This window comes from Drosophila teissieri, chromosome 2L (assembly GCF_016746235.2).
Source record: "Drosophila teissieri strain GT53w chromosome 2L, Prin_Dtei_1.1, whole genome shotgun sequence".
Taxonomy (NCBI): domain Eukaryota; kingdom Metazoa; phylum Arthropoda; class Insecta; order Diptera; family Drosophilidae; genus Drosophila; species Drosophila teissieri.
Genome location: NC_053029.1, coordinates 14,447,326 through 14,473,820, shown reverse-complemented (window position 1 = coordinate 14,473,820; position 26,495 = coordinate 14,447,326). Strand labels below are relative to the sequence as shown.

Below are 26,495 nucleotides of genomic sequence, written 5' to 3'. Positions count from 1 at the left end.
AACCCAAACGGAATTTTTAATTTAGCAGAAGGCATTAAATAAAACCCCTCGGGTAAAGACTAATGATGAAGCTCTAATGATGATTAACTTCCATGCTAAATAGGCAGAATAGGATTAAATTTTTGGCACTCTATCACTACGCACAGTGATTAATTTTAATTAATTCAAAATGGTATTAGGGCAAATGGTAATGCCATAGGGTAAAATCAAGGAAGCTGTAATTATACATCAAATTATTAAAGGAGTGTGATAAACATGTACAGTATACTAAAATGCTGTAAGATACAATTTATTACAACATTATACAGATCCTAAAAATTAAACAAGTATGTTTATTTTGAAGTTTTGTAGTCAAATAAAAAGCTTGTCCGACTTACAAGCTCTTTTTTTCTGACCTGCTCGACTTATTTATATTTTTATTTGAGGCCACGCCCCCGCAGCCTTACACGCACCAACCTGTTGACCGCCAAAAAATCCTATTTTGCTTAACGTGCCGTGCCACGCCCACCGCATTGCGTGAGTGCCCCGCGGGCGGCGGCCAAGTTCAGCGCTGCAAAAAAGGCAGTTAATTGCAGGTTGGTGGGAAAAGAGCGGCTAACCGGTTACGAGTGCCTCCTGCTTGCAACAGCATGTGGCTGCGGCCAAAGACAACTGTGCGATTTGCTGCCATTTGGCGCTGTCGCCCCTTTTCGAGATCCAAGAACCAGGTCAAGGTTGCTCTGCTCCACGGCAGCGAAGATCATAATCGCGTTGCGATCGAACATGTTCGAGGCGAACTGGGGGCTAGCCAAACTGTTCCCACCGCACAGAGTTGCTGGCGAACTTCGAAATCTCGAGCCCCATTAAAAAATGGGTTGTAAGATTCTAAGATTTACTTAGAAGCCTTTATAGCTTACAGTGTTTAGTTAACAAATATTGCCAAGACGAGCCTTACGTTTACTTGAACACTAAAGGGCAATGCGTTGTATTTTGGGTCAAAAATGTTAAAGCCAACTTTTTCTCTATTTACCTTATTCTGATGAGGAATATATATGGATTTCATATGATCAATAAAGGTTTAATATTTCTTAATTTCTAAATGAATACATTTACTTTGAGTGGTACGAAATATTAATTATCTTATTTTTGGATCAGAAAGTTATTTGTTAATGGTAGTCTTACTTTTCTTAGATGGGCTTTTGTGCCTTGTACCAAATCAAAAATATATTTGGTTTTCACAGGATCAATTCAGGATCATTAGAGCTTAATGCATCGAATAAAATTATATCTTTTTTAAGAGCCCCAATTTTTGTATTATAAATGGTAAATAAAGCCTACATAGCAACATATGTTTATTAAATAAAAATATATGTATATATAAATTGAGCTTGTTTCAATAAACACTTTTGGGAAATTTTTTCTAAAACGTAGTAGTACCATCTGCTAAATTTATATTAAAGTTGATATTCTTATATATCTTTTTTTCTCTTTAACTTTTCATGGGATGCTCTTAGTGCTTGATCAGCTTGGCGAAAATCGAGTTTGCAACGATTGAATGTATGGCATATGTAAGCTTTAATAATTCACACTGACAGTCGCCAACAGGTAATTTTCGTGTTTTCGGGGAACAAGAAACGAATTTCTTGCTCGCCCCTTTTTTTATCGTACAAATCGCACGCAGCCTGCAAGTTGCTCTGTATTTTAAGACTGTTTTTAATTGCTTCGACTGGTTTATGAGGTGGTCGGGGTTCAAGAGCTCGGAACCAGCTGGCTGACAAATGCAATCGCAGACCACGACAAAACAAAAAAAAAGCAAGTAAAAAGCAAGCGTAATGCCGAAAAAAAACCTAATTAGTCATATGAGCTGTGAACCCTGTAATTATAGCTACCTGTTAAGGCATCGGCTTTTCATAATTTTTGGCAATTTATATGCAACGCTTGGCTGCATGGCGACATGATACGATGGGCAGGGGGCCAATTGCTTTGTCCAATTGCCCCTCGTTGGAGTTCAATAAACGCGCGGAATGGATGCGAAATCCCTGTCCCCGGGTCCCGGGTCAGATGCTCATCAAGAACAGTAGTAGTCGCATTATATGGGCATCAGCACTTCCTGCTTGCAAGTTAATGGCGTTTTAACATGCATTTTAAATTAAGTGCGGGCCACACACTTAAGTTTTAATGTCATAGCCCTGCTCGCTAAGTGCATTAGTCGTTCGCAGATTAATCATACGCCGTGTTGTGCGCTAAAGACCGAATAAGGAGCGAACGGAAGCGGGACGCATGTTTACTCCACAAAATGTATTTGTTTCGCATCTAATCCCCTCTGACATTTATCGTCCGAGCGACGAAAGCGTTTAAGCAAAAAGCGAGCGGAGCCAACTTGTTTGGCTATTCGAGGGTATTGAACCCGAACGATTTAAATACAAATTATTCAATCGCATAAAATGCAATATTCAACGCGAATTTCAGATGCCATTGAAAAAGATGTGCGACAACATTTTTGGCCACACACACAACACATACAACACGAAATTGCCGTTTTGCATATTTATGAAAATTTCTTCGCAAAAACTACGACATTATTGGTATAACGCAAATTTACACAGGCAAATCCAAATCGAACACAAAGTGCTAATTGATAGAGGCATTTAAAATTTATTTATCAAAATATTAGTTCAATTGAAAACGTTTTTGTTCCTGCACATGTTTACATTAAAGTTCTATAAGCAGAGGCTTGGAGCTTTATTTTTAGCTATTATCTCTGGCTCTTACTTAACTGCTAACAATCACTTTACTCGGAATAAAATGTAAACGTAATTAGGCCTACTCGAGGGGCAAAAGTACTACGCAACTTTTTAATTAGACTGCGGACCACCTTGAGGAGTAATTTACATTTTCAAATAAATCGAGCGACAGTTTACCCAATTTACCCGACTACCAGACTCAAAATGGAGGTTCTCAGTCGCAGCTTGGTCGGACTTTCGGTTGGAAAATAAATCTCCGCAAAAAGCATCTGTCGTATACGCAATTTCTGCCAGGAACTGGAAAAATTGATGCGACTTTCTGCCAGCTGCTTGGGTCATTTTGTCCATGTCTATCAGTTGGCTTTAAGGTTTCGTCTTTGACTAATTTGATTGTCTTAATGCTTTTGCTCCGGATGAAATTATTCGTACCACGAAAGAGGCAACTTGCCGAAAGCGAAAATCTGTCATTAGCCGACTAACAAACATCTTAGTTATTTCCTCCCAGCTGCTCATCAGCATCTGGATTTCGCTCCATTGCAAGGAGCTGAGCAGCAGCTCCTTTGGCTTCTTCACCGGAATATGCCACACACTTGAACAACACAACACTTTTGAAAACACCTCCGTCAAGTGGCGGAATGTTTTCCACTTTTGTTAGTCAGCCTGGCAACTACGGCTTTTCCGCCCACCGCCCTCCACGTACTTAGGTATTCCTTTTGGGCTTGCGATGGTTTCGTGATGGAATAACAACGTCCAAATTTAAGGACATATATAGTTAGATGCATTCTTACTTAGTTTAAATAAATGGAATGTTGAAATTTAATTTAATTTTGAATATTATTGGAGTGATTTAACTTATACTTTGTCCCAAATAAATATTAAATTTAAATATATATGTAGCAACTTTTTCAAAAATGAGTAATCGAAATTTCTTTAGATATTAATGTATTCCTGTGCTTTACTGATGATTTCTAGTGCTTATTTCGCCATTTGCAGATAGCCCATCTCTAGGATTCAAATTCGCTTAGAGCGCACTGAACTTTTACCCTAATAAGCGCAATTGACATTTCAAGCTGCGGAGGGGGGGAAAAGCCGGGAAAGTGGGCGAAAAGTGCAGGCGGGTGAGAAGACAATTTGGCCAAACAAAGTTGCCAATCGAGTCTACGAAAGGGCGAAGGATGTTCCTGTGCACACTCTGTATCTCCAGCAGGAAATAAAGGGAAAGGGTAAGTTGGAGTAGCAGGACCTCCTGGTTGTGGAGCAGCCAGGCATAAACATGGACATCCCATGGGGGCACCTCCACCTCTAGCATCACCACCATCTCCACCACCACCTCCGCACTCCGGGAACATTCAATGGAGCATTAAACTGTCCAAAATCAAACGAAACGAGCGCCGGCGACTGCACAAAAAAATCAATAAGCCCTGGATCTTTCAACTTTAAACAGGATGCGAGAATCGCTGGAACGGATTCTGAGTTTTACTTTTTTTTTATTTTTTACTGCTCCACGTCTCGTTTCGGTGTGTAAGTGAATGGGGGCGTGGCTACAACCTGCCAGCGGTCATTAAAATTTCATTGGGTGTTTACGACTTTAAAACTGTTGTAAAAGTTGGCTTTAATGAGCGGTGCCAGCCGGATGCCCGATATTCCTGTGGCCAAAATAACAGCTCAACTTTAAATCGCTTCAGTCGCTGGAGAAATGCCGCCGGAGTATCTATTGGAGCACATTAGCCATGGCACATTGTGCCTACTAATGAGCTCGTTTATGGCAGACATCCGCATCCGCATCCGTATCCGCATCCGTTTCCGAGCGTTGTTGAAAACAGAAAAAAAAGCAAGACAGACAAACAACCGCAGGACTGGGGGTGGGGGAAAAAACCAAATGTCAGTCTGTGGATTTTGGTCCATAGGCCGCTCCTGCACACCTGAATCGCAAGACTGTGGACCATTTTATTTGCTCTGCCCTTACCGATTTTTTATGGCCCACTGCAGGATATTATGGGTTTTGTCGTGCAGCTTAGTCCGGGTCTCGTTTCGTCTGGTCATATAATCCGCCCGGTGTTTTAAAGCCCCAACTTTGTTGTCCTGCCGAAGGAGTCGTGCTGAGTGACGTAATCTGGAGTATTACTTCCTTATGGCCGGGTGTAAACTAATAAAAGGCGGATGTATAAAAGCTATATTGTTGGAAGTTATTTCAATTCGAAATTAGGTCACGAATCGTCGGATTTGTGCTGATTGCTTAGGATGTTATGGCTGCACTTAAATTAAATTGTATTTAATAAGCGGTTATTAAACTATTTGTAGCTATGTTGCTTATAATTTTAGTATTTATGTAGTGATGTTTAACTGGGCATGCGTTACAATTAGACTTTTAATGTAAAAAGCTTACTATACTGATTTATTCCTTATCCCTAAACTTTTGCAATTTAAACTGATTCATAAGAAATAGTTCTTCTTTGAAATCCAGTTTATTTATGTTTAGTTATTATGGAATTTATGACTTTTATCGACTTTTATAGAGCATTTGAAAGTCTTGAAGGGTCGTAATAGAATGAAATCACCTTCCTTTGCGTTCGCTTTCAGCTTGTGTTTTTCGGTTTGGAATGTCGGTTAGATTTCCGCTTAGCTGCACACGCCAGTTCACATATGCTCCCATATTCTTACCATTTTATTACTCCTTTTCTGCGTGCTCTGAAGGGCTTTCCCCCTTTTGGTACCTTGGCATTTGCCAGCCGCCATTAACATGAAAATTATGTGTAATCGCCGGGATGCGAAAAGGGTTCTGTGGGCATAATCTGGCTTAAAGGCAACGCCACGGAAGATAAGAGTCCGAAATTGCTTTAGGTTTTGCAGTAGATATGTACATACTCGTACATATGCACAAAGATTGGAGCACAGCTTATTAGTTTGTTTCCTGTTTGTATTTTTTTTGGGCCTGCTTTCGCTGTAGGCCAGGTTTCGGTGACACTATGTGGATGTTACAAAACTTTGCAATTAATTGCGCCTTAAGACGTTTCGGCCATGTCGTGTCAAGACCGAAATCCATTAAAAATGGTCTTAGGTATTTTCGCCGGCCAGCCCTACTGGTGACCATGCCCCAAACATAGTTCAAGATTTCACATTAAGATAATTCCAAGGAAATACCAAACGCCGCCTCGTCCGGCGCCGAAGACATCAATTGACAGTTTCGTTTCTTGCGGGCCAATAAAAAATACAAAAAATAAGAAAATAAGTAAAATAGCAGATACAACATTAATTTGCTTGGGGATTTTATTTGCGTTTGGCCGCACTGAAGGTCTGCAAAAAAGAAACAGCCATATACAAATACAAATAAATATTTTTTGGCCAGGTAGAAATTGGCCGCGTGACCGATACCCAAATTGGATGACCATTCTTCGGGGAACCAACAGCCCAACCACACCCTTCAAAGTATGTGAGTAATGTCTTAAAGTTAAGTTTCACAAAATGCGTAAAAGATTTACGCGCCACTTAAAGTTACGATTTTAAAGTAATTACTGCAAGAACTACTGTTACCACATCGATCTACGTAAGAAATGGCTTATAAATATCGTATAAAAAGCTAAAATTTGTTTATTAAATGTGAAAAAATCTAACTGATGTGAAGTATTTCATATAAAATATTTCTTTAGGGCCACTCAACACTTTGGGCCCGCGATCACGTCTTCTTAGCCATAAGAGAAGTGAAAATGCGGCCGTCAATGTTTAAGATCTCATTAACTAAATGCAGCCAACGATATTATGAGGGCTCCCAGCCATATCGCTCATAAAAGATCAACTGCAGGGTAAAAATCTTTAGCTGCAAAACGTTTTTGAGGTCACTAATTGTCTTTGTACACTTGGGACGCGTCTCCATTTCATGGAGATCTTGGGTGCGGCGCAATATGAAATGTATGAAATTCTTTTCCTTCTTTTTGTCGAATATGGTTTTACCGTAAGCCACTTTTACTTTTTGGCTCAGATATATTTATACATATACTCGTATTCGTATGTATATGTTTTTTTGGTGGGTCTTGGCTTTGCTTTACCGCTAACTGCAGACGTTTTTATAGGCTTAAAGTGGAGGCTGATTGCAGGCTGATTGACAGCTGCTTCGGCTACTTGAAGCTCAGTCGGTAAATCACTTGGCCAAAAGTCCCCCTGGCCACTTTCCCCCATCCCCATCCCACACCCCGACCTGGTCGTCCTCCTTCTGTTTTTGCGGCTCATAAATATTTGGAGAACGCGTGCTTCGCCTCCGGCTTTTGGCCGTTGTTGATGCTGAAACTAAGGCCGCTGATAAACAGGCTCAATGTATTCCCTCAGTTTTTGATGCCAGTCAGTCATCCAGTCAGTCAGTCATCCAGTCAGTCAGTCAGTCAGTCATTCGGTCATTTGGAGCCTGGCCTGGAAAGCAAAATATTGTTACTGCGCCAATATGTTTTGCCAGATATCCATCTTTAGTGGCCCAGGCCAGAATTTGTTATGATTTGGCACCGCTTCAGTATACTTGGTTACAAAATCGATAATAATATGAAATATTGACAGCCAAAAGTGGTCTTGACTTGTCTCGAATTGCTCTATAATTTGATTACCGGTAGATATATAAATACATAGTAAATATGTATGTACAATTTCCCGGGGATCTTATGACGCAAAATACAGCAATTGCTGAGAAGGGGATTTCTGGCACTTAATTCAATTGAAAAATAAATAATTGAAAGTAGTAGCAAAGATGCAGATAACATCTCTTTAACCTTAAATTGCTTTACATTTTAAAGTACTGACTTTAAAAGTACAGGACAAGATGACCTAAATAATGGCATAATTTATTAGTTCAAAGTCCTAGGTCGCCATAATCCGTACAGTTGAAGGAAATAAATCCACAAATGTCATAAGTTAGTTAATAAAGGCCAAAATTAAACAATTTTTTCGTTCCACAAGTCCCATCTCTTCCTAAAATATCTATCAATCTTTTATCGCATGTCCTAATAAAACACGAATTTCCTAACAAGTCTAATAGACGCATTTCCAGCATATATGTATTATACACAAAAAGTATCGCTGACAACTTTTCAGGCTTGTTTGGCAGTGCTCCAACATCACCACTTCGCTCCCTACCATAAATTCAAGAGCGAAACCGGCAAATAAAAACAAATTTACACACAAACAGGGTTCGTTTCATGTATAGATATATATGTATGAATATATATAATGGTACTGGCAACACATCGTGGCAGAAACATAGCGATCCAAGTGTCCAGATATGTCAACAATGTCGCTGTTAAGCGCCGGAGTCCGATGATTTTGGGATGCCCCATGTTGCCTCTTTTTTTTTTGTCACCAAACGAGAAGGGCTTCCGCTCCACAGGAAGGGAAGCGTTTGCCCCATGCGTCACGTTAAAAATACAATAAATATACGCAAAACCTTTATAAATTTTGAAAACGAAAACCGAAGCTGTGCGCCCATTGCCCAACTATTTTTTCAAAGGTACGAACAGACAGACCAAATTGAATCAGCGGTGCTTAAAAGATTCAGCGGAAAAGTCCATTGCACACTACCAAATATTTAAAGCTTTTCATTCAACTGAAACGTGATGAGATTAAAGCCATCAATGTAAGCGGTTAAATGAAGGGAGAATATTTCATGCAGAAGATGTTTAATTGGGCATTCATGGTAATTGTAAAATTTTAATGAAATTTTCGCATTGCCAAAACAGAAATTCGTTTGAATTTGGTATAAATCTCTTTGTCTAAATTTTTAGGTTTAGTATGAGATACAAATTTTAACAGTTGATTTTGTTGTGATAAATGATGAAATATGATATGAAATGATTTTTAAAAGTGCATCTGCTTAGTTAACTATTTTGCACTTATGATTCTTAACAGTTTTTCTTCTAGAAACCTTTATATAAATTAATCATGCTTGAAGTTCAGAAAGAGTTACAATACTTTTCCAAACATTTGAACAATGCAAGTCGCAATGGCAGCCACAACTGGAAGTCGCTCAAACCCCCACTGACTCATGCGCGCAAAGTGGCTGCATTGTCCAGATATATGCGAGTACTGTCATTTTTTTTGGTATATGCAAATTTGGATTCATATTTTTGCAACTTTATTTTAGTTTTAATTGCGCGCACGCAATAATTTTCCTTGATGGCGCATCAACGTCAAGGCGAATCGCTCGCCAACGCTCCATCCATCATAAAAGGCCAGCTCAGCAGCGAGTTGGCCAAGTTGGCGGGTTTCGAGGGCTTAGAGGGTTTGGGAGGAGCAGACTCTTTGATTATGAGCGCGTGCGCACAATCAGGCAGAAAAATTCACAGAGGCACCCAGGCCCGTCTCGACTGGACTGCAGTCCAGTGGACAGGGCAGAGTCAGAGATTCACCCAGTTGGGACTCGATTATCATTGTCATTCAGGGGGCGCATCGGCCATAAAAACGATTCTGCGATTCCCTCTGTGTGTTTCTGTTAGCCAAATGGCGTCTTGCGCCTTGTTTTGCATGCTGCGCTCGTTAAGAACGCCACCGAGAACAATGCAGCAGTAGCAGCACTGGGAGCAGTACACTGAAAATAAAAGCGGGTTGTGCTAGAGGGTAAACACTGCATTTCATAGGATAGAACCACATTGGAGGATATTTCTTTACGGGAAATTGATTTAAGTCCAGATTATCATGACTGAGTTGATAACCATTTGATCTCGTTGATGTATGTCAACAATGGTTACCAAAATTTGTATTTTCTGTTGGTCCCTTTAATTTTTTTTGTGTGCAGCACCAGCAGCATCGCCAGCAGTTATCCAACTGGTGTCCAGTAATGGGCTTAGCCCAAGTAAACCCCCTCGCCAACCGAAAACACTGCGGTTATAATGACGTATCGGGCAAAATAAGAATTGAGTCAAAGCCGCGACCTGCATATTGATTTGGCACGGATTAACAAACCTGACTCTCCTTCTCCACGGGCCAAGTAATAAAGCCAAGAATGCGAGACGTTTGCCTACTCATGCCAATGCAATCCATTCTTATATAAATATTCATTTTACATATTTCATTTTAGTGGCCAGTGGCCACTAGCAGGTGCCATGCCTGCAAATAAGCCAAGACCAGTAGTCGCAGAGATCAAATCGATTTGTGGTGGACCTTGATGGTCAAAAGAGCTAATCTTTTAAATATGAATTATAAATATCACGATCAAGAACCACTTGCTGCATTGAAAATGGGATTTTTTTCACATTAATCTTGCCTTTAAAGACCAGCAATTATAGGTAAGTAATATGAGGGCTTTATAGTTGCAACAGTTTTATAACATTGATAAAAAAGTTGATTCGTTTACTTTCAGATTAGTAGAAAATATTGTTAAAAACTATAACATCTGTTTCACGAGCAGATCGAAACTTTTAACGACTTCTTTTGGCTTTAGTTCATACCAGTTCTCTTTGAAAAGTTTATAAATCTCTTTGAGCCAACACGGCTCTTTTGTGAAGCTCTTAGCCAAAAGTCGTAAGCCAAAAAATAGAAGAAAAGCAGACAAAAAGTAGAGACCAATTTAATTTGTTTGTTTTACTAATCAGCCGCACGTACTCGCACGTTTTTTGCGTCCAAGTCTTTAGTGCGGTCTTTAGCTGAATTCTGTTCGCCGATATCGGAGCTCTTGTTGTTGCCATCGCTGCTATTGGACGGTTCGCTTTTGACCAGGTCGGGTGTATCGGCTGCCGTTTGGCTAAACAGCCCACGTTTAAACATGGCTCAGAGCGTGCTAATCAAGTGGCTACGAAAACAAAATTACGCGACCGACTGAGCAAAAGCCAGCTTTGACTTTGTATCGTTTTTCATAAATTTCTGCTTCACTTCTAAAAGGTTTCATAATTTGTAAAAGAGTTTTGTAACATTGGAAAAAATACACAAAAAGTCAGGTATATTGGAATGAAATGTAACCGCCTAGCGCTTATATTTAGTTGCTAAAATGGAAGAAAATAAAAATTATATATTATAATTTTAAAAATATTATAATTTAAAAATAAATGAAAAGTAAAGAATCATTGTGAGTTAAAGAGTAATCAATTTATTGTTATTTATTGTAGGGTAAATGTTTGTTTGTTAAGACTAAACTTCAAAAAGGGTATTTACACTTCAGCTGGAGAATGGTTATTGTTTCCTCTTTTTTTGATTGACTTTGGTTTTTTATGTTATTTGGTCGCGTTGCGTTGAAGTTGCTTTTGGCTTTGGATTTGGTTTTGGCTTTGGTCTCCGCTGGAGCTTGGGGTTTTGGGGCTGGGGATTTGAGGCTAGGGCTGGGCCGCCGTTTGGGTACGCTTTGATGGCTTCTAGGTGAAGGTCATTGTGTGACTGAAATGTTAATTTGACTGACTGTCGTACTTTTGTGTCGGAGTGCCTGGGCCATTTCAGTTGTATCTTTTTAATGGCACTTGCTAAGGTTCTATACACCTAGAAGTGGGTATTCACGATGGCTTCAAAAACACTGAACAAAACTCAAAAGCAAGTTTGATTTGCTGCGCCGCGGGTATCGGGGATTTTTTAAAGACTGAAGCAGCTGTCATTACTGAGATTGGCTAACAAGTCAATTAGAAGATATGTATTATTAATATAATTTAAGTGGGGATTGTAAGTTGAAGAATATTCTAAATATTTTTTAAATAAATCCAGTTACTTGCACTAAAGTTATATAACATTAAATATTTTCGGGAGTGTTTTGCAAATGAGTGAAAACGATCCGTGTAAAAGCTAACGCTGATTTCAATGGCGCAGTCTTAGACTCCAATGATGATGATGCAAATGAGCGACATATTTGCAGACAAGTCCACCAGCAATTCGGAGGATGGGTGGGTGCTTGGTGCTGGGTGCTTTCCCGGAGGATAATGAGCTGCAGCCCCCGTGAATCGAGTCTGGTGGCCCATCTAATGGTGTTGTTCGCATGGTGGTTGGGAGGTTGAATGCTGCAGCTTTGGCAGCTTTGGCAGCAGCGATTCAGCACCGTTTTGCTGATGCGGCACACTCCAATGCCATAAAAGGGCATTAGCCTCGTGAGTAGATTGCATGTTTTTACCACAGGTTTTCGTGGATGGGCTCCTGGTTTTAGGGTGGCAAAGTGGGGTTGTACTGGCACCTGAGTGCGCGCGCTTTGGAAAATTGAATAAAGTGCCGGAGGAGCCAAAGAGGCAAGGTTTGAGGCAACGAAGCGGAGTAAAGTGCTCGATGTTCGCAACCAAGTCATTTAAGGGTTGCCGGCAGCACTCACTGCGGCCTACAAGGAAATCACTCGCTAAGTACAGTCGCTTTGCTAAGTCTACGATCTTGTATTTAGAGTATAACCTTTGACTATCATTTCGAGCCAACTAAAACTTCTCTAGCAACTGACAGATGATTGGCATGGCCGAGAATTTTCTTTACGGACATGGTTATTATTTTAATTAATCATAGACTTATTTGCATGACTGTTGATCCGCAAGTGGCAACGAGTCGTATGCGCAATGCTTGTTGACTTGGTCTGCGATGATTCAGATTCACTGGATGAGGGGACTCCAGAACCGCCCATCGCATAAATATGAATGAGGAAATCCAAGCAGCTTGCCACTTGGGCTTAGCCCGGACTGGATTTTCCAGAATTCCACTGAACTCATTACCGACCGACACGATCCATATAAAAACGAAAGAAACTGCAACTAGATATGCAGTTGCCGGCAGAGCATTGAACAGTATGAGGAGCCACATTATTCCATTGGTTCTCCTACTCGGAATCATTTGTGCGGCTCTAGTTGCTGCCCATCCGCACGACCTCATTGGAGATCCGGAAGATTCTACGTATGATTCCTTGGTTGAATCCGGCAGTGGTTACAGCAGTGCCGAAGAGTTCCTGAGTGCCATGGACGAGCTGGTCAGACGGTGGCAGGAGTACGATGCAGCCCATGAGAGCTCAACCGACCACCCAAGTGTGGATGACGACGAGACTACCTTGGATTTCATGGATATTACCACCCAACCGGCGATTTAATATTGAAAATATTAGTATTGCATGTCAGCCTTCCTAAGTCACCCTCTCCTCATGTCTGTGAATAAACTAGTTCTTCAATAATAATTAAAATAATTAAAGAAGCAATACTAAAATGTTATCTTTTAAATAAGCTTTTACTTTTATAAGTGGGTTTGAAATCAATCAGAAGACTAAATAATATTTATTTTAGTACATTTCCCCTTCCGCAATTTCGATATAAGAGGTTGCACCAAGTACTAGTCATAGATTAAGTTCAGTAGCTCGTTTAGTATACTAATTTTGCTTGAGGTAAGCACTGTTCGACGTTCAGCTGGAATTTCCCGGCTTACCTCAGTCTAAAAGTATACAAATCACCTTTCGACCAATCATTTAGAACTGCTGATAACCCAGGGCTAGGCTATAAAAGCCAAGCTCAAGAGCCGACTGACATTCAGTCAACTGCAGCCAGAGCTAATGGAAAGAAAAATGCAATCCATTCTCCGACTGCTGGTGCTGTTTGGATTGATCTACAGCGCGATCGGTGCATCGGGTATATTTCAGAATATAAACCTAGGTGGCGAAGCAGGAAGAACACGATCTTCAGGTGGCAACCTTGACTGGAGCGATAGTGCTCACAGTTCTGATGTGGATAGGACTCTGAAGCTGCTGGAATCACTGGACAACAGTGGCAATGATAGAAATAATTGGGCCAATGATGTCGCGAGGAATTCTGGATTCGATATCGATAGATCCGGAGGTGACTCAAGTGAAGCCGCTCGTGGATTCCAGTTTATAAGCACAGGCTAAGCTCTACGATGCTAAAATACTCAATCTAAATAAAGTATATGTTTCTTTCATGTTTTTAATCAAATTTCTTGAAAGATAACAAATAGGTATAATAAATAGTTAACGCTTTTATTGCATTAACTAACAAATGTATTATTTTATGAGTTGATCTGATCTAACAAATCCAAAGAGCCTTGACCCATTTCCAGCTCACTTTCGTCTGTGCTATCATTAAGAAAATCCACTTTTACTGTCGAGTTAAAATTGCGCCCCTCACTAAATGTATTTAATCGAACAGCTTATGCTAATTAGCTGAATAATAAGTAGAAAAAAACGAAACCAATTTCGAGCTTAGAATAGAAATACTATGACGAAGAAAACGAAAACAAAAAGAAATTAGCATATTTATGCGATTTTATGGTCGAACCAACGTTCTGTGTTAACAGCCGAGTTTCAGTCTTCAGCCGGAGCGTTAACCAGTTATACATACCTATAACTAAAGGAAGGCTGTCGAGAGAAATGAAATCGATTTCCGCATCATGAATACATTTTATTCAGTGTTAATCAGAGGAAAATGTTACGCAAGGCCTTATCAAAAATAAGGTAATAAGCTCTTACCTCTGAAAATACGAGTTACATTTTTACTGGCCTTTTATCTAAACAACGAATAAAATATTTGTTCCTAAACGTACAGCAAATCTAAAGTTAATTACGCACATTACAACGTAATTTCTATCTCGACAAATCAATCAAAAGCAAACATCAAACCAAACAATCAACTATTTCGATTGCAATGCAATCAATTACTATGCAAATTCTCTTGGCACAAAGTTACGACTGTATTCGTATAATTAAACAATTTTACGTTTTCATTTTGACTTAAATTTAAATGCTTTAAATTGCTTTTGCTAATTATTTACCCAGTTAAAATAAGAATTACAGCAGCGAATTCGAGGTGTAAACAATGGAAACCGCACAATTGTGCTGCGTTTTTGCCACAGGACAAACAGCATGTTTCTGTTTTAAATTTGCAATTATATTTAAACGTTTCCCTTATTAAATGCACCCCACTTTCCACGCACATTATTAAACACGCAGAGTTCTCTCAGCCACATTAAATGAATTTTAATTGGGACTTTAATCCTCATAAGTAAATAAACACACACAAATAGCCGAAAGGATGTAAATTTCCAAAGGGTGAAAAATCATGGAAAACTCGCACGACGAGTCGCGGTAAATAGAATGTGGTAATAATGCCATTAAAACTGGAGGACGCACTGATGAACGTGAAATAATTTGAAAAGTATGTTAGCTGCCGGCTATGAAAACTTGCTGGGTGTCACAACACAATTGCCCTTTGAGTCGGATTTAAGAACTCGATTACGTATACGCAACGTGGGCACAGCCACAGCCACATTGTCCCCATGAACAGCGACAGACACAAGAACGGAATTAGAATCGGGCTTCCAATGAGATAAGCCAGTCCAGTCCCAGCCAGTTGAGGAGATGGCAGAGGTGGAGGTCATAAAAAGGGCGGAATTGAAAGAAATGAGCGCTAAGCACTCGAAATATGAACTGATGACACAGACGGCACAGGCGGCAATCTTAAAGTACATCTTAAATCCGAAAGTCAAAGACACTAGAAGTTGAAGCTGCCACGGAATCGGATTCGTATTGGGTTTCCACTTCCCCATTCCCATTCCCATTCCTATTCCTATTCCCATTCCCAGTCAGCAGCATCAGCAGAGCTTTTACGCAGCCAACTGATTAAATTTATTTATTATGTCACTCTGCGTCTGTGTCTCACTAAATGGATGGACGGCTAGATGGCTGGATGGATGGCTGGTGTCCCCTCCTCCACTCCAAGAGCTTACTTTATGGCCTGTTCTAGCTCTTAAGACCCATAATGGCAGAGCAATCGTTGGCTTAAGTCGCCCTTCGGTTCCATGTCCCCCTTCCCGTTTTCTTATCGATGGGGGGCAAATTGAATTTGGACTGCTGCTTATCAGCCTTTTGTTTACTTGCTTATCGGGTATCCCAAATCTCTGCAAATGATACGAGATATACTGGCTCTGTGCGAAATACTTTGCTGATAACAAAAACAAAAGTGCAGTACGTGTGTTGAAAGCACTTTCTTTTGGGTGAAAGTGTTGTCGATTTGAAATAAAACAGTGTGCAACGAAATACGAGGCTAGTTTATATGATCTCTATTGTTCTCAGTTCTGTTTTGTATACTTTCCTCATTGCAGAGACATACAAAATTAATTCTTGTTTTTAAGTTCGGTGTTTTGGTAATCCCCCGATTGTGGTTGTTTCACTGATACGGAATATTTGGAAATTGATATTCTTGTTTCTTTAATCACACGTTCTTTATTACAAAGTAATAAAAACTCTGGTTCGATTCTTTTCAATGGCATTAACCCCCGTGGCTGGGGGATTCTGCCATCGATTGCTGGCCACAATTAATTACCACATGCGAGCAAAACAAATTCTGCATTTACCTGTTTTTCCTCTTTTGCATTCGCCCAGACAATTAACACAGGCAGCTTGACGATTGTTGTTGTCGCTGTTGTCCCTCTGCGATTAACAAATGCAAAAATAATTATAATTAATGCAGAGTTTTTGGCCTTGAACTTGCATAACCTGCTGTTGCTCTCCCCCTCTCTCCCCCTCTATCTCTCTCGCTCTTCGACGTAATTACTTTGTGGTGGTTCTGCTTTTTGGCCAGGCCAACAAAATCGTCATCGGCAGCGGCAGCGGCATTGTCATGACCAGTTCGTGGGTGAGCCGCAGCGCCAAACAAATTTCGCATTCATATTTGTTTAGCCGCCACAAAAAAAGAACAAAACAGGCAAAAACGTTGCTTAGCATTTAAATATTTTCAGCTTCGTTGAGCAGCGCGATGCAACTGCAAAAAAGAAGGGGGCAAATAGGTAGGAAAACTCAAATTCATATTGCTAACTAACATCTTTCTGCTCGCTTCTCTGGCCAAGTTCAAGGTGAACGTTTGCCGCGAAACTTGGCGAATTTCTGTGGAAACATCCAGCGAAACATCCATATACGATCTCCCGCTTATTACTCACCTTTGACAAGGCCCCAAAACGATCGTGAGTATTAGCCTGACTCAGAAAACGTGTGGGGCTGCACAGAGGCGGAGAAAAGGGGGCGGCAGAGCAGTCAGGTGCAGCCAGTCCAGCTCATTCAAAGAACGCTCTCGGGGAAAAGCGGGCTCACTTACTCTGCTCGCTAATTAATTACTCAGCCAAGTCGGCGGCGGCACTAAATCATACTGCATGTATTCAAACAAAATGATCGCGTATCTGGGGATAAGTTTGTACTTTATTGGAATCTATTGCCCAGCTGAAGAGATCAGGTTCTTATACATAAATGCAAAAGAGTTGAAAGCTGGGAGAAGAAGATACAAGTGTTGCATTTGTAATAAACATTAAACTGTCGGGCTATTCAAATGTAATATTCATTGGAAATTAATAAAACTAAGCACTTGTAGAAAAACTCCGCAAATAAATACTTTATAATATGAAAAGGTAATTGCATTAACTACTGTATGGGTGTTAATGTGGCGGATTATTATTCAATTATTTTTTAACAATAATATACATATATATACAAAGAAAGAGACTAAAATAGATGCTGCGCCCAATTGGAAACGTATAGCAAATAGTTATAATTCATAACCATAGAGTTCCCCCTATTGGATGCACCACTGACCCACTTCCATCATGAATGCGGCGCCTTCTTCTCCCGAGGGCAAAAAGTCAACCTGCCTTGCCCAGCCCCCGTATTCCCCCCATATTTCCCCATTATCATTCCATATGTGCCTCGGCAGTTCTTATGCAACATTTGCAGATGCAATTCTTTTGAGTTTGCTCTCGATTTCTCGGTTCGCGGTTCTCGGTTCTCTGCTCTTTGCCGGCTGCAGTTTTATTGCTAAATTAAGTAATTGGTACAAGAAGCCGCCTCCGCATCACATCCGCCCTCCCATCCCCCTTCCCTTCCCTGACCTCCGCAGAGCTGCATTCGCTTTGGATTCTGCAATCTAAATGTTCTGCTATGCTTGCCTTTGTGCGCGTATTTGGGTATCTCTGGCCGAGTATCTGTATCTATTAGACCGCTGGCGGCCTCGTATCTGCATCTGCATCTGGGCATCGCGGAGCGGCACACAATGAGAAGCGCGCTCTGTGCTCTTCTTTGGTATTCTACATCTGCCTTCCATGGCGAATGTGTTTTGCAGATGCAATTGGCGAAGTGGTGAGGGCAACAGGGCGTATGCTGAATGCGGGTTCGGGGCGAAAACCAAAATAATGTAAATATACAAAAGGAAAATGAAGTCAAAGAGGCCAGGCGGCGAGCAAAGCAAGTACTCAGAATGCGAGTGTGGGTTGTGCAACTGTGGCAGATACTACAGAGAAAATGGTATCGCTTCTGCTACTTGCATTCTAAAGATTCTTTTGGGGCATCGTTCTTTTCACATATGCATACTCCTCTCGCTCCTCTCGAGAATCGAAGCTAACAAATTCAAAGAAATCCGAAACTGAACCGAAACTTTTTATGGCAGCCAAATGGCCAGACGTAAAATGGCATTACGAATTAATAAATAAAATAAAATGGGGGGTGAGATACCATAAAATGAAGCACGCAAAGCAGATGAACTGAAACTCCCAAGGTCGCTGGCAAAAGAACTTTTTGTTAGCGTGTTTATGAAGATTTCTTAACTTACTTTTTTTTGTGTTGCTGGTGCTGCTCATTTTTCGGTTCTTCTCGGTTTGTTTAAAGAAGAATTAGTCGGTCGATCGGCGGAAGCCCCTTGGGAACTGGAATTTCGGGACTCTCATGCGAACTGAGTGCTCGAGAGTTGGGTAAATGGAGTCTCAGGTAATGCGACAAATGAAAGGAAAAAAGCTCAGGCCGAAAAAAGTTTAATTTCAGTGCTAATTAAAGACGCCGGATCGAAGCCAGCTCAGAATGCTGTATATTCAGATGTATGTGCACATTTAGCCAACTGAATTTATGTGCACGGCTTTCTTTGAATTGCGCAGCAGGCACGATTTCGAGATCTCTGTTCTGGGATTGGGTGCTGAACCCTGTCCTTGACCCCAATGATATCAGAAAACACCCATGAGCACCCGCTCCTTGTTTTCTCAGAGTTCTATAAAAAGCACAAACGAAACATCAGTTAAGACTAATTGAGTTTCGCTAAAATTGGTCAAAATGCGCAGCAAGCGGCCAAGACAAGAGCACCTACTCTGACCAATTCAATCGCGTACAATCCAATCCAATCCAAGCCAATCCGAGATTCGCCCCAACGAATCCATCAACGACAAGCAGCTCGCCACGATGACTGCTGCAAAAAGTCACCTTTTGGCACCTATATCTACCTGCCGGATGACATCACCGCGTCAGCAGCGACGACAATTACTCGGAATACAAATAAAGAATTGCGACCCCAACTTGGTCGCAGGCTATCCTCACAAGCTCACAAGCTGGCAAACTGTAGCGCGGAGCATGACATGGCACCAAATGGCCACGGAACGAACTCGAACTCGCAATCGGAATCGGAATCGCAGCTGAGAGCCACGCCAAGCAGGCACCCAAACAGGCAACCAAACAAACAACCGAACAAACAAGCAAACAAACAGTCGTTGAATCGAATTCGTTGTCCAAGAGGCGGTTTTAGAGCCAAGTCGAGACCGATGCTGCAGGGGCTCCATAAATGGCTAAGGCTGTGCGCTGATTACTCATACGCCATGTGGCCTGTGCAAAAACTTGATTCCATCTGCCTGCATATGCAAGCGTGGAATTAGGATATTATTTGGTTGAACAAATCTCTATAAATTATGATTATGATTATTTAATAATACAGAAATACTACTGAACAAATCAATGGTAGAAAATATGCATATAACATTAAAGATCCCATTGAGTGCTAAACTCTTAATAGGGTTAACCCAAGCTTAGGGCTTTGACAATTCCAAAGATCGATTAATCCATCTATCACTATTGAATAAACCCATTAAAGCGTCTCTGAATTGAGTTTTTACCACTTCATTAGCTCGAGGGGACTTTGTGGTTGGTCATAGAAGCACTCCGTGATTAATGACCGAACTTTTGTCTGCTCTACGTTCACTTAATTGGTTAATTAATTTGTGTAAATTTGTGTAAATATTAAGTCGTTTAAGTGACGCACTCCTCCGCCCTTCAACTCTTTCCCCTCCAACCCACCGAAAAAGGAGAGGTTTGTGCCCCATATAGTTATAACAACCAGTAATTAGGCTTTCGCAGTTTTGTTTGCCTTTTGTTTGCGTCTTTTTCTGTTTGCTGCTTGTTAACTTTGTTTTGTTTGAGATCACTTTTTGGGGTTCACCCCTTTGGGGCCCCGCCCCGCACCGCCCCTCCAAAACCCACCGTCCCACTGAGTGTTGGCACTCAAGTGGCAATTAGTGTTGACATTCATTAGCTGTGATTAAAATGAGATCAGATTGTGACCGGCGATGACGAGCAGCACGTGAGAGGAGGGCTGACCGCCGGACCACACCCACCGCCGAGCTGCTCGGAAAGGCATGTGATTCACACGATGAGTATTGCAATGGAAACTAAATTCGGTTTCTTAGCTAATATCAGCTCCTCGTCTTTCAAAAAGATTGAAATACTTAAATGCTGCAAACTTCTAAGGCTTCTTGGAGTAAAGATGGTATCAACATTTCAGATATATATTTAAAATAAAACAAAAAATTAAAACAAATAAAACACACTAAGATATAGTAGCATTAAAAAAATCCCCCTATGTATGACATTTTCAAGTGCACTTTATAATTAGTTTCAACCGATTTAGATTTAAGTGAAATGAATCGAAGTGAGGCGGCATGGAGTGAGCCAATTAGAATGCCTTCAATTTGGCTAATGACAGCAATGCAGTGCTAGGGATTCGGGGGAAACTAAGTCGCAATTCGCTGGAATGATGATGATTGTACTGCTGCAGAGTCTAAGAGATATATATAGAGATGTACCTCACAGATGCTAAAGCATCTGTACAGCTGCACTACTTTGATCATGTGTAGTCTTCGCCTCTCTTTCTCGCTTTTCGTGGACTGAATTGCAATCTGCATCTGCATATCACATTCAGTATGGAAAGCAGAAGTGAAATACCAAAGAACCGAGAAGAAGAGAGGAGCACAGAGCTCACTTCTCATTCTGCGATGACCAGATGCAACGTATAATAGATACGCATACTCAGATACTTCTGCAGATACGCGGCAATCACAGCAGAGCAAGAGAGGTGGAGGTTGAAGAGATGGCGGCTTCTTGTACCAATTACTCAATTTAGCAATAAAATTGCAGCCAGCAAAGAGCAGAGAACTGTTGCATAAGAACTGAGACAAATATGAGATGATATTGATGTAATATAAGTGGCGAGGAAAGGCGGTTTGACTTTTTGCCCCCTGGAGAAGAAGGCGACGCATTCATGATGGAAGTGGGTCAGTGGTGCATCCAAATGGATATTTTTCTCAGCGATCTTGTAACTTTTGAGTGCTTGACAAAGGACTACTTCATTCTAATGAAATATTTAAAATATTGGTCACTCTTTACGATTCAATTATACCCATAAACTGAGTCACCCAACCTTACTTATTCTTTCGCGACTGTTTTTATTTTTTAATTAACAAGCTCCGTGGGCGAGTTCGGATGATCTCAGGTTAATACTCTGGAAGAGTCCCTCACGCGTCTCCGGTTTTTTTTGTCAAAGGTGAGATGGTTTTGGGGTGAGTAATATGCGTTCGTCTTTTCAACGACCCTGAACCCAAACGCAATTAAAATGGCTTGGTTAATGCAAGTGAAACAATAACGAGTGTATATTTGCCTTGTTAAGAAACGTAATACAAGATGGTATCTGAACAGAAATCTATAGGGGATGCCCTTCTAGAGCAGTATTTTCTCGCATTTACATGGATGCTCGCCCACACGATCACCGCCTGTGTTCAGGATTAGTTTTCTCATGTCGTTAAGGGAATTCTTGATGGCTTTGCCAAATCGCATGACGTTGATTTGTGGGCAACTTTTCCAAGCGGAGATGGCGAAGATGATCTTTTTTTCCTGTGGGTTGTAGCAGACTCCATATCCGTCGGACAGAAGTGGTCCGTATGCCATGAATCCTTCGTGGGACGTGGCTACCTGGGAGGTGAAGAGCTGAAAGGTCACCGATCTGAGGTAACCCTTGGACCTGAAGAATGCCGGTAGTGGCATTCCCTTTTCCAGAGCCATCTCCTGCAGGCCAAACAAATGCCGATCGATGCCCTGTCCATTAATGGCCTCTTTGATCAACCTTTCGTGGGCATCCACCGCCTTCTGAAGCGCAGCCAATTTCTCGCTCATTGAGGCCGTCGCCGATTGCATGGCCATGAGGAAGGCCTTGGATTCATTGGACGTGGATCTAATGGTTTCAGTGCGCCCCTCATGGAAAATCCTTAGGTGAGCGGACTCATACTGAGCGGGTATTTTCCGGTGCATGGAGTGGTAGGCCAGACTCAGGGCCAGCTGGATGTAGCTATCCGGATTCAGGCCCTGCGCCTTGATGAAGCACTTGCCATGGCACTCGAACTGCATCACATTCATCTGCAGCTGGCTGGCGATCCTCTTAATATTTCGCCTGGCCTGGCACAACCACAAATTGATGCACTCGTTCACTGGCTGGAACTTCAACAGGCTGGACGTGACCTTCTTGTCCGCCTCACAGCCATCGCAGCCATAGTTCTCCTCATGGCTGAAGTACAAGATTTATTTGAATATATTTATTTAAATATTTATTATAGATATACATACACTTTCTGCTGCACAAAGTCCATCAGCATGGCGAGTGGCTGGCAGTCCGCGGGAGAATGTTCATAGCAAAATCCGGCCAGGCCATTTGGATTGACTATCAGCTGAATGGTCTTGTCCATCCAACGATTGGCGCTGTTCTGACGCACTCCACCACCGTGGAGGAGCTGGTGGGCCTGGACAACCCTCTCCTCGCCCTTCGGCGTGGGTACACACTTGTCCAGACAGACCACGAACAGGGACTGCTCTATGGTCTCCACGGTATCTGCGTTTCCATGAAGTCGGCAGAGTATGGTATACGCCTCTGCCCAGTTGCTTCTATTGTCGTGGGTCAAAAGGCCAAAGTGCTCGCCTATTTGGATGGGACATTCAAGTATATCCATCAATGCATCTCTCAGTGTATGAACATGCAGCAAAGTTCCACTTTCGGAATAAATGGGCAGCTTAAAGTACTACGAAGGAGATTATATTGTTAAAATATAGATCAAGAAGTACAACTTCCTAGGACTGATGTATTTCAATGGTTTCAAAAACTGATCAAAGATAACTTTCTTAGTACTCACATTATTATTATATACCACCACAATATAATCGGCATCATTGTACTGTTCGATGGTATCGCAGAATCGACCTGGCTTGCGAACCCCGCCAAAGATCTTGGCAAACTGGCTGTTGTCCAGATAGTGTTTGCCCATCTTGACCACTGGAATTTTGTTTTGGTCGACTAGCTGCTTGAACTCGCACATACCGTAGATAGCCTTAGCCGTGAAGTTGAGAAAATCACTAGTTCCATCAAACTCCTGAATGGGAAAGGAGAGACCCGGACTGGAGAAGACGGTCAGCGGAGCCTGGTAGGTCAAGTATGCGGAACGTGTCCATCTGGGAGTTAGCCAGTTGTCCGAACGCTCGGCTTCGTTCTCGAGCAGCTCCTGGAGTTGTGTACCTTCGTTGTCCACAAACTCCTTGGCCAATTTTCGTTCCACTTTGAGTTCCTCTTTATTGAGAAATGGCTCAATACTGCTTAAATAACTGGCGATGCTTTGCTTGAGCGGAAGAGCTGGAAACTTTTTCAACTGGGGTTTCTGACTTGGATCATTGTTGGCGTCTGCTAGGTGGCGTACTCTCGTTTCCTTGCATTTCTTTGGGATTTTCTGGGCTTCTGTAGCCGCGCATTGTGTTTTCACTTCGCAATTCGATCTTTTGGATCGTCCATATTTCGGCTCTGGAGAAGCTGGTTTAGGAGATTTTACTTTTTGCTCAGTAGATGTTTTGATTTCTGTCTTAGAAGTTGCTGGCGAAGGCTGTGAAGCTGGAGATTCCTTGGTTTCTTTACCAGTTGGCAATGGTGCTTTTTCTGCTGAGTGACTGAGAACTTGGGGCGCAGATTTCTCTTTATTCTGAGGCGGATCAGAAGACACGGGGATTTCCTTGACTGGTGGTGGAGGAGGCGGAGGTTCCACGGAAGCCTTCGATGATGGTGAGGTATGAGATTCATTCGTCTTCGATGCAACGGATTTCTTATCATCTTTTTGAGGAACGGGGCTTAATGAACTTGAAGTTTTACTTGATTCGGCGTCATTTGATCTCTTCTTTTTAGCTTTACAGGAATCGGAACCTAATTGGCAAATGTTGACTACCTTTTTACCGCAGGGACTTTCTTCCTTGGCTGATCCCCTTGGGCCATCCCGGCAGGGATTTCTTCCAATGGGAAAAGCCGACATAAGTGGCATGGAAAAACGGGAAGTTGATATCTCTGGCAGCTCTTTGTTCTTTGGTTGTTTGATTGATTTAGGAGCCGGTTTAGGAGAAGCACTGGATTTAACTGGAGGACTCTTTGGTTTTTCCGGAGGACTCTTTGGTTTAACCGGCGTCTCTTTTGGATTGACAATACCCTGCCTCATTGACTTTTTCTTTGGAGGTTCGGCTTTTGGTGCGACACTTTCCAGAGGCTTGGGTGATTCACTTGGTACAGTAGCTGCTTTTTTAATCAGAGATTCTTTTGGGCAAGTTTCCTTTTTAGTTTCCTGCTTACATTGGCTTTTAATCGCCACTTTTGGCTTATCGTCTTTCTCGGCTTTTTGTAGTGGCTTTGGATTCGATGCTGCACATTTAGGTCCCTTTTTTTCACTTTTACCATCAACGCAGGGATTTCTTCCCAATGGAAAAGCAGCATTCGAAGTCATAGAAAATCCAACCTTTGGATTTGCAGCTGATTTTTCTGATTGAGGTTTATTCAAAGGTGTTTTTGCGATCTTTTCAGGAGCATTTTCCTTTTTCTGTGCACTTGATGCACTAGAATCAACGGTTTTAGGTGGATCTTTTGCTTTAGGTTTTGAAGGTGGCTTTTTTTTAACCGGAGGTTTGTGTTCATCTTGCGATGAGGTGCAAGGTTTGGGTTTGGGTGGCGGACATTTAGATTTTTTAGTTTTTTTCCCGTCTACACAGGGATTTCTTCCCACGGGAAAAGCTGATTTTTGCGGCATGGTAAATCGCTCATTAAGAGAAGTTGAACTTGGTGATACTTGAGGTTTCTTTGGAGCAACAGATGGTTGAGACTCACCAACCGATGGTTTTGATGCAGGCTTTTTTGAAGGCTCTTTCAATGCACTTGTTGGTTGATTTGTTGAAGGCGTTTTTAAAGCACTTGTTGGTTGATTAGTACTATTTTCCTGTAGTGGTAATGTCGTCTGAGGTTTCTTTGAAGCAGCAGATGGTAGAGACTCGCCAATCGATGGTTTTGATGCAGAAGTTGGAGGCTCCTTTAAAGCACTTGTTGGTTCATTTGTACTATTGTCCTGTAGTAGTAACGTCGCCTTTCCCATGACTGACTCTGTAGATTGATTGTTATCTCCAATGCAATCTTTACAGTTCACAATCATTATTTCCGAACTATATTCGAAACAGTTCTTGCAGTTGAATACTTCCGGGGTTTTTGAGTATACCAACTGCGGCTCTAATTGGCTTTTCGATGGCGTTTCGCTTTCCTCTTTTATAAGAAGAGGATTTTTTGTCAGTTCCTGGCTGCTGGAATTTGTAGATGTCTGACCCATGGATTCAAGTTGTAATGGCTCTTTCGGCTTGCCACCATCACCAGAGTTTTTTGCTGATGCTAATACCCGACAAATTAAATCCAGAGTTGGGGTTTCCGGTGGTTTTCCTTTGCCTGATAGAAATCGTGCGGAAATTGCTAATCGGTGAGACCTGATGACTTTCTTTGCTACTTCGTAGAGTTGTTGAGAAGGTAGATAGGAACTGCCATGGTGGTGCCATCGTATCCGGTGCTTGCACTAGTAGTGATCACATTAAGATAGACAGTTCAAAGTGTCTAGGAGACCGTGGCACTTACGAGGTTCAGAAAGCATTTGGTGCCCAGAAGGACCCTCATTTCGCGATTTCAAACAAGGCCTAATTTAGTTGGTGTGGGGCCGAAAGGTATTGTATTTTGGAGGGGTGCTTATTTTAGGGAGAACATTGCTTAAAATTTAGACATATTTCTGAAAGCCAAGTCTTTTGCATTAATACATATTTAATTATACAACTCCATATTAATTAATCATATAATATTTTCATATTTATCAGTAATTTCTGTTGAAGGAGTATAAGAACCTTTTAGACAGCATGATAGTTTTCCATCAATCAATTTAAAGTTTCTTTAAAGTGTTTTGCCATCAACCTCGAAATTGGAGCGGAGCAAACCAACTTTGGCGTCGCTTCATTAACCCAAAGAACTGGGTGCTGTTGCACATCCACCGATGCATCGGCTGCCTTCCCAGTTCCGCGAATCGGGAGCGGTGGACAGAGAACAGTGGAGCAGTGGAGGGGCATCTGGGTAGGAGGGAAAATATTAACAAAATCAACACCTCGGAGGCCTCGGGTTGATTGCTTTGCCAAGTGAAGTAGCCATATTATGATTATTGCGAACTCGCCTCTCAACGCTCCGCAAGTGACGCAAACGAAGCTGAGTCCGCTTGAGGCTTGCAAAGAAAATGTAAAAAATAAATGCAATAATTGCATATTGACCCATTTTCTTAACAATGCATTGCGAAGGGCGGCGCTCGAGGGGCGGGGCGTGGCAGGGTAATGGGCCGGGCAGGGAGTGTTTGCAGGTTACGCATGCGTGAGCGTTGCCTTCATTTAATTAGGCGGCGACACCTGCGCGGAGACGGAACCGA

General features: G+C 41.7%; 3 protein-coding genes across 3 annotated transcripts; 2 read left to right on the top strand and 1 right to left on the bottom strand.

Annotated features, from left to right (window-relative positions):
* The first annotated feature begins 12,419 nt into the window (after positions 1-12,419).
* Positions 12,420-12,839, top strand: LOC122626578. The gene has a single exon (XM_043806894.1). The coding sequence runs from the start codon at positions 12,433-12,435 to the stop codon at positions 12,724-12,726; it is 294 nt and encodes a 97-aa protein (XP_043662829.1). The 5' UTR covers positions 12,420-12,432; the 3' UTR covers positions 12,727-12,839.
* Positions 12,840-13,170: 331 nt separating this feature from the next.
* On the top strand, positions 13,171-13,576 carry LOC122626444. The gene has a single exon (XM_043806716.1). It carries the CDS (start codon positions 13,180-13,182, stop codon positions 13,510-13,512), a length of 333 nt encoding a protein of 110 aa, XP_043662651.1. The 5' UTR covers positions 13,171-13,179; the 3' UTR covers positions 13,513-13,576.
* Positions 13,577-21,331: 7,755 nt separating this feature from the next.
* On the bottom strand, positions 21,332-25,828 carry LOC122616752. The gene is made up of 4 exons (XM_043792309.1): positions 25,670-25,828; positions 22,887-25,610; positions 22,327-22,775; positions 21,332-22,267 (listed from the first exon to the last, which is right to left on the bottom strand). The coding sequence occupies exons 1-4, from the start codon at positions 25,706-25,708 to the stop codon at positions 21,427-21,429; spliced, it is 4,053 nt and encodes a 1,350-aa protein (XP_043648244.1). The 5' UTR covers positions 25,709-25,828; the 3' UTR covers positions 21,332-21,426.
* Between the last annotated feature and the right edge of the window lie 667 nt (positions 25,829-26,495).

What these genes read in the sequence shown, in the direction of transcription:
- LOC122626444 (XM_043806716.1), top strand. Translation starts at nt 13,180, where the DNA reads ATGGAAAGAAAAATGCAATCCATTCTCCGACTGCTGGTGCTGTTTGGA.
- LOC122616752 (XM_043792309.1), bottom strand. Translation starts at nt 25,708, where the DNA reads ATGAGGGTCCTTCTGGGCACCAAATGCTTTCTGAACCTC. An exon ending in TGGTGGTATATAATAATAAT is followed by an intron (nt 22,776 to 22,886) that starts GTGAGTACTAAG and finishes TCTCCTTCGTAG; the next exon opens with TACTTTAAGCTGCCCATTTA. An exon ending in GACTTTGTGCAGCAGAAAGT is followed by an intron (nt 22,268 to 22,326) that starts GTATGTATATCT and finishes CTTGTACTTCAG; the next exon opens with CCATGAGGAGAACTATGGCT.
- LOC122626578 (XM_043806894.1), top strand. Translation starts at nt 12,433, where the DNA reads ATGAGGAGCCACATTATTCCATTGGTTCTCCTACTCGGAATCATTTGT.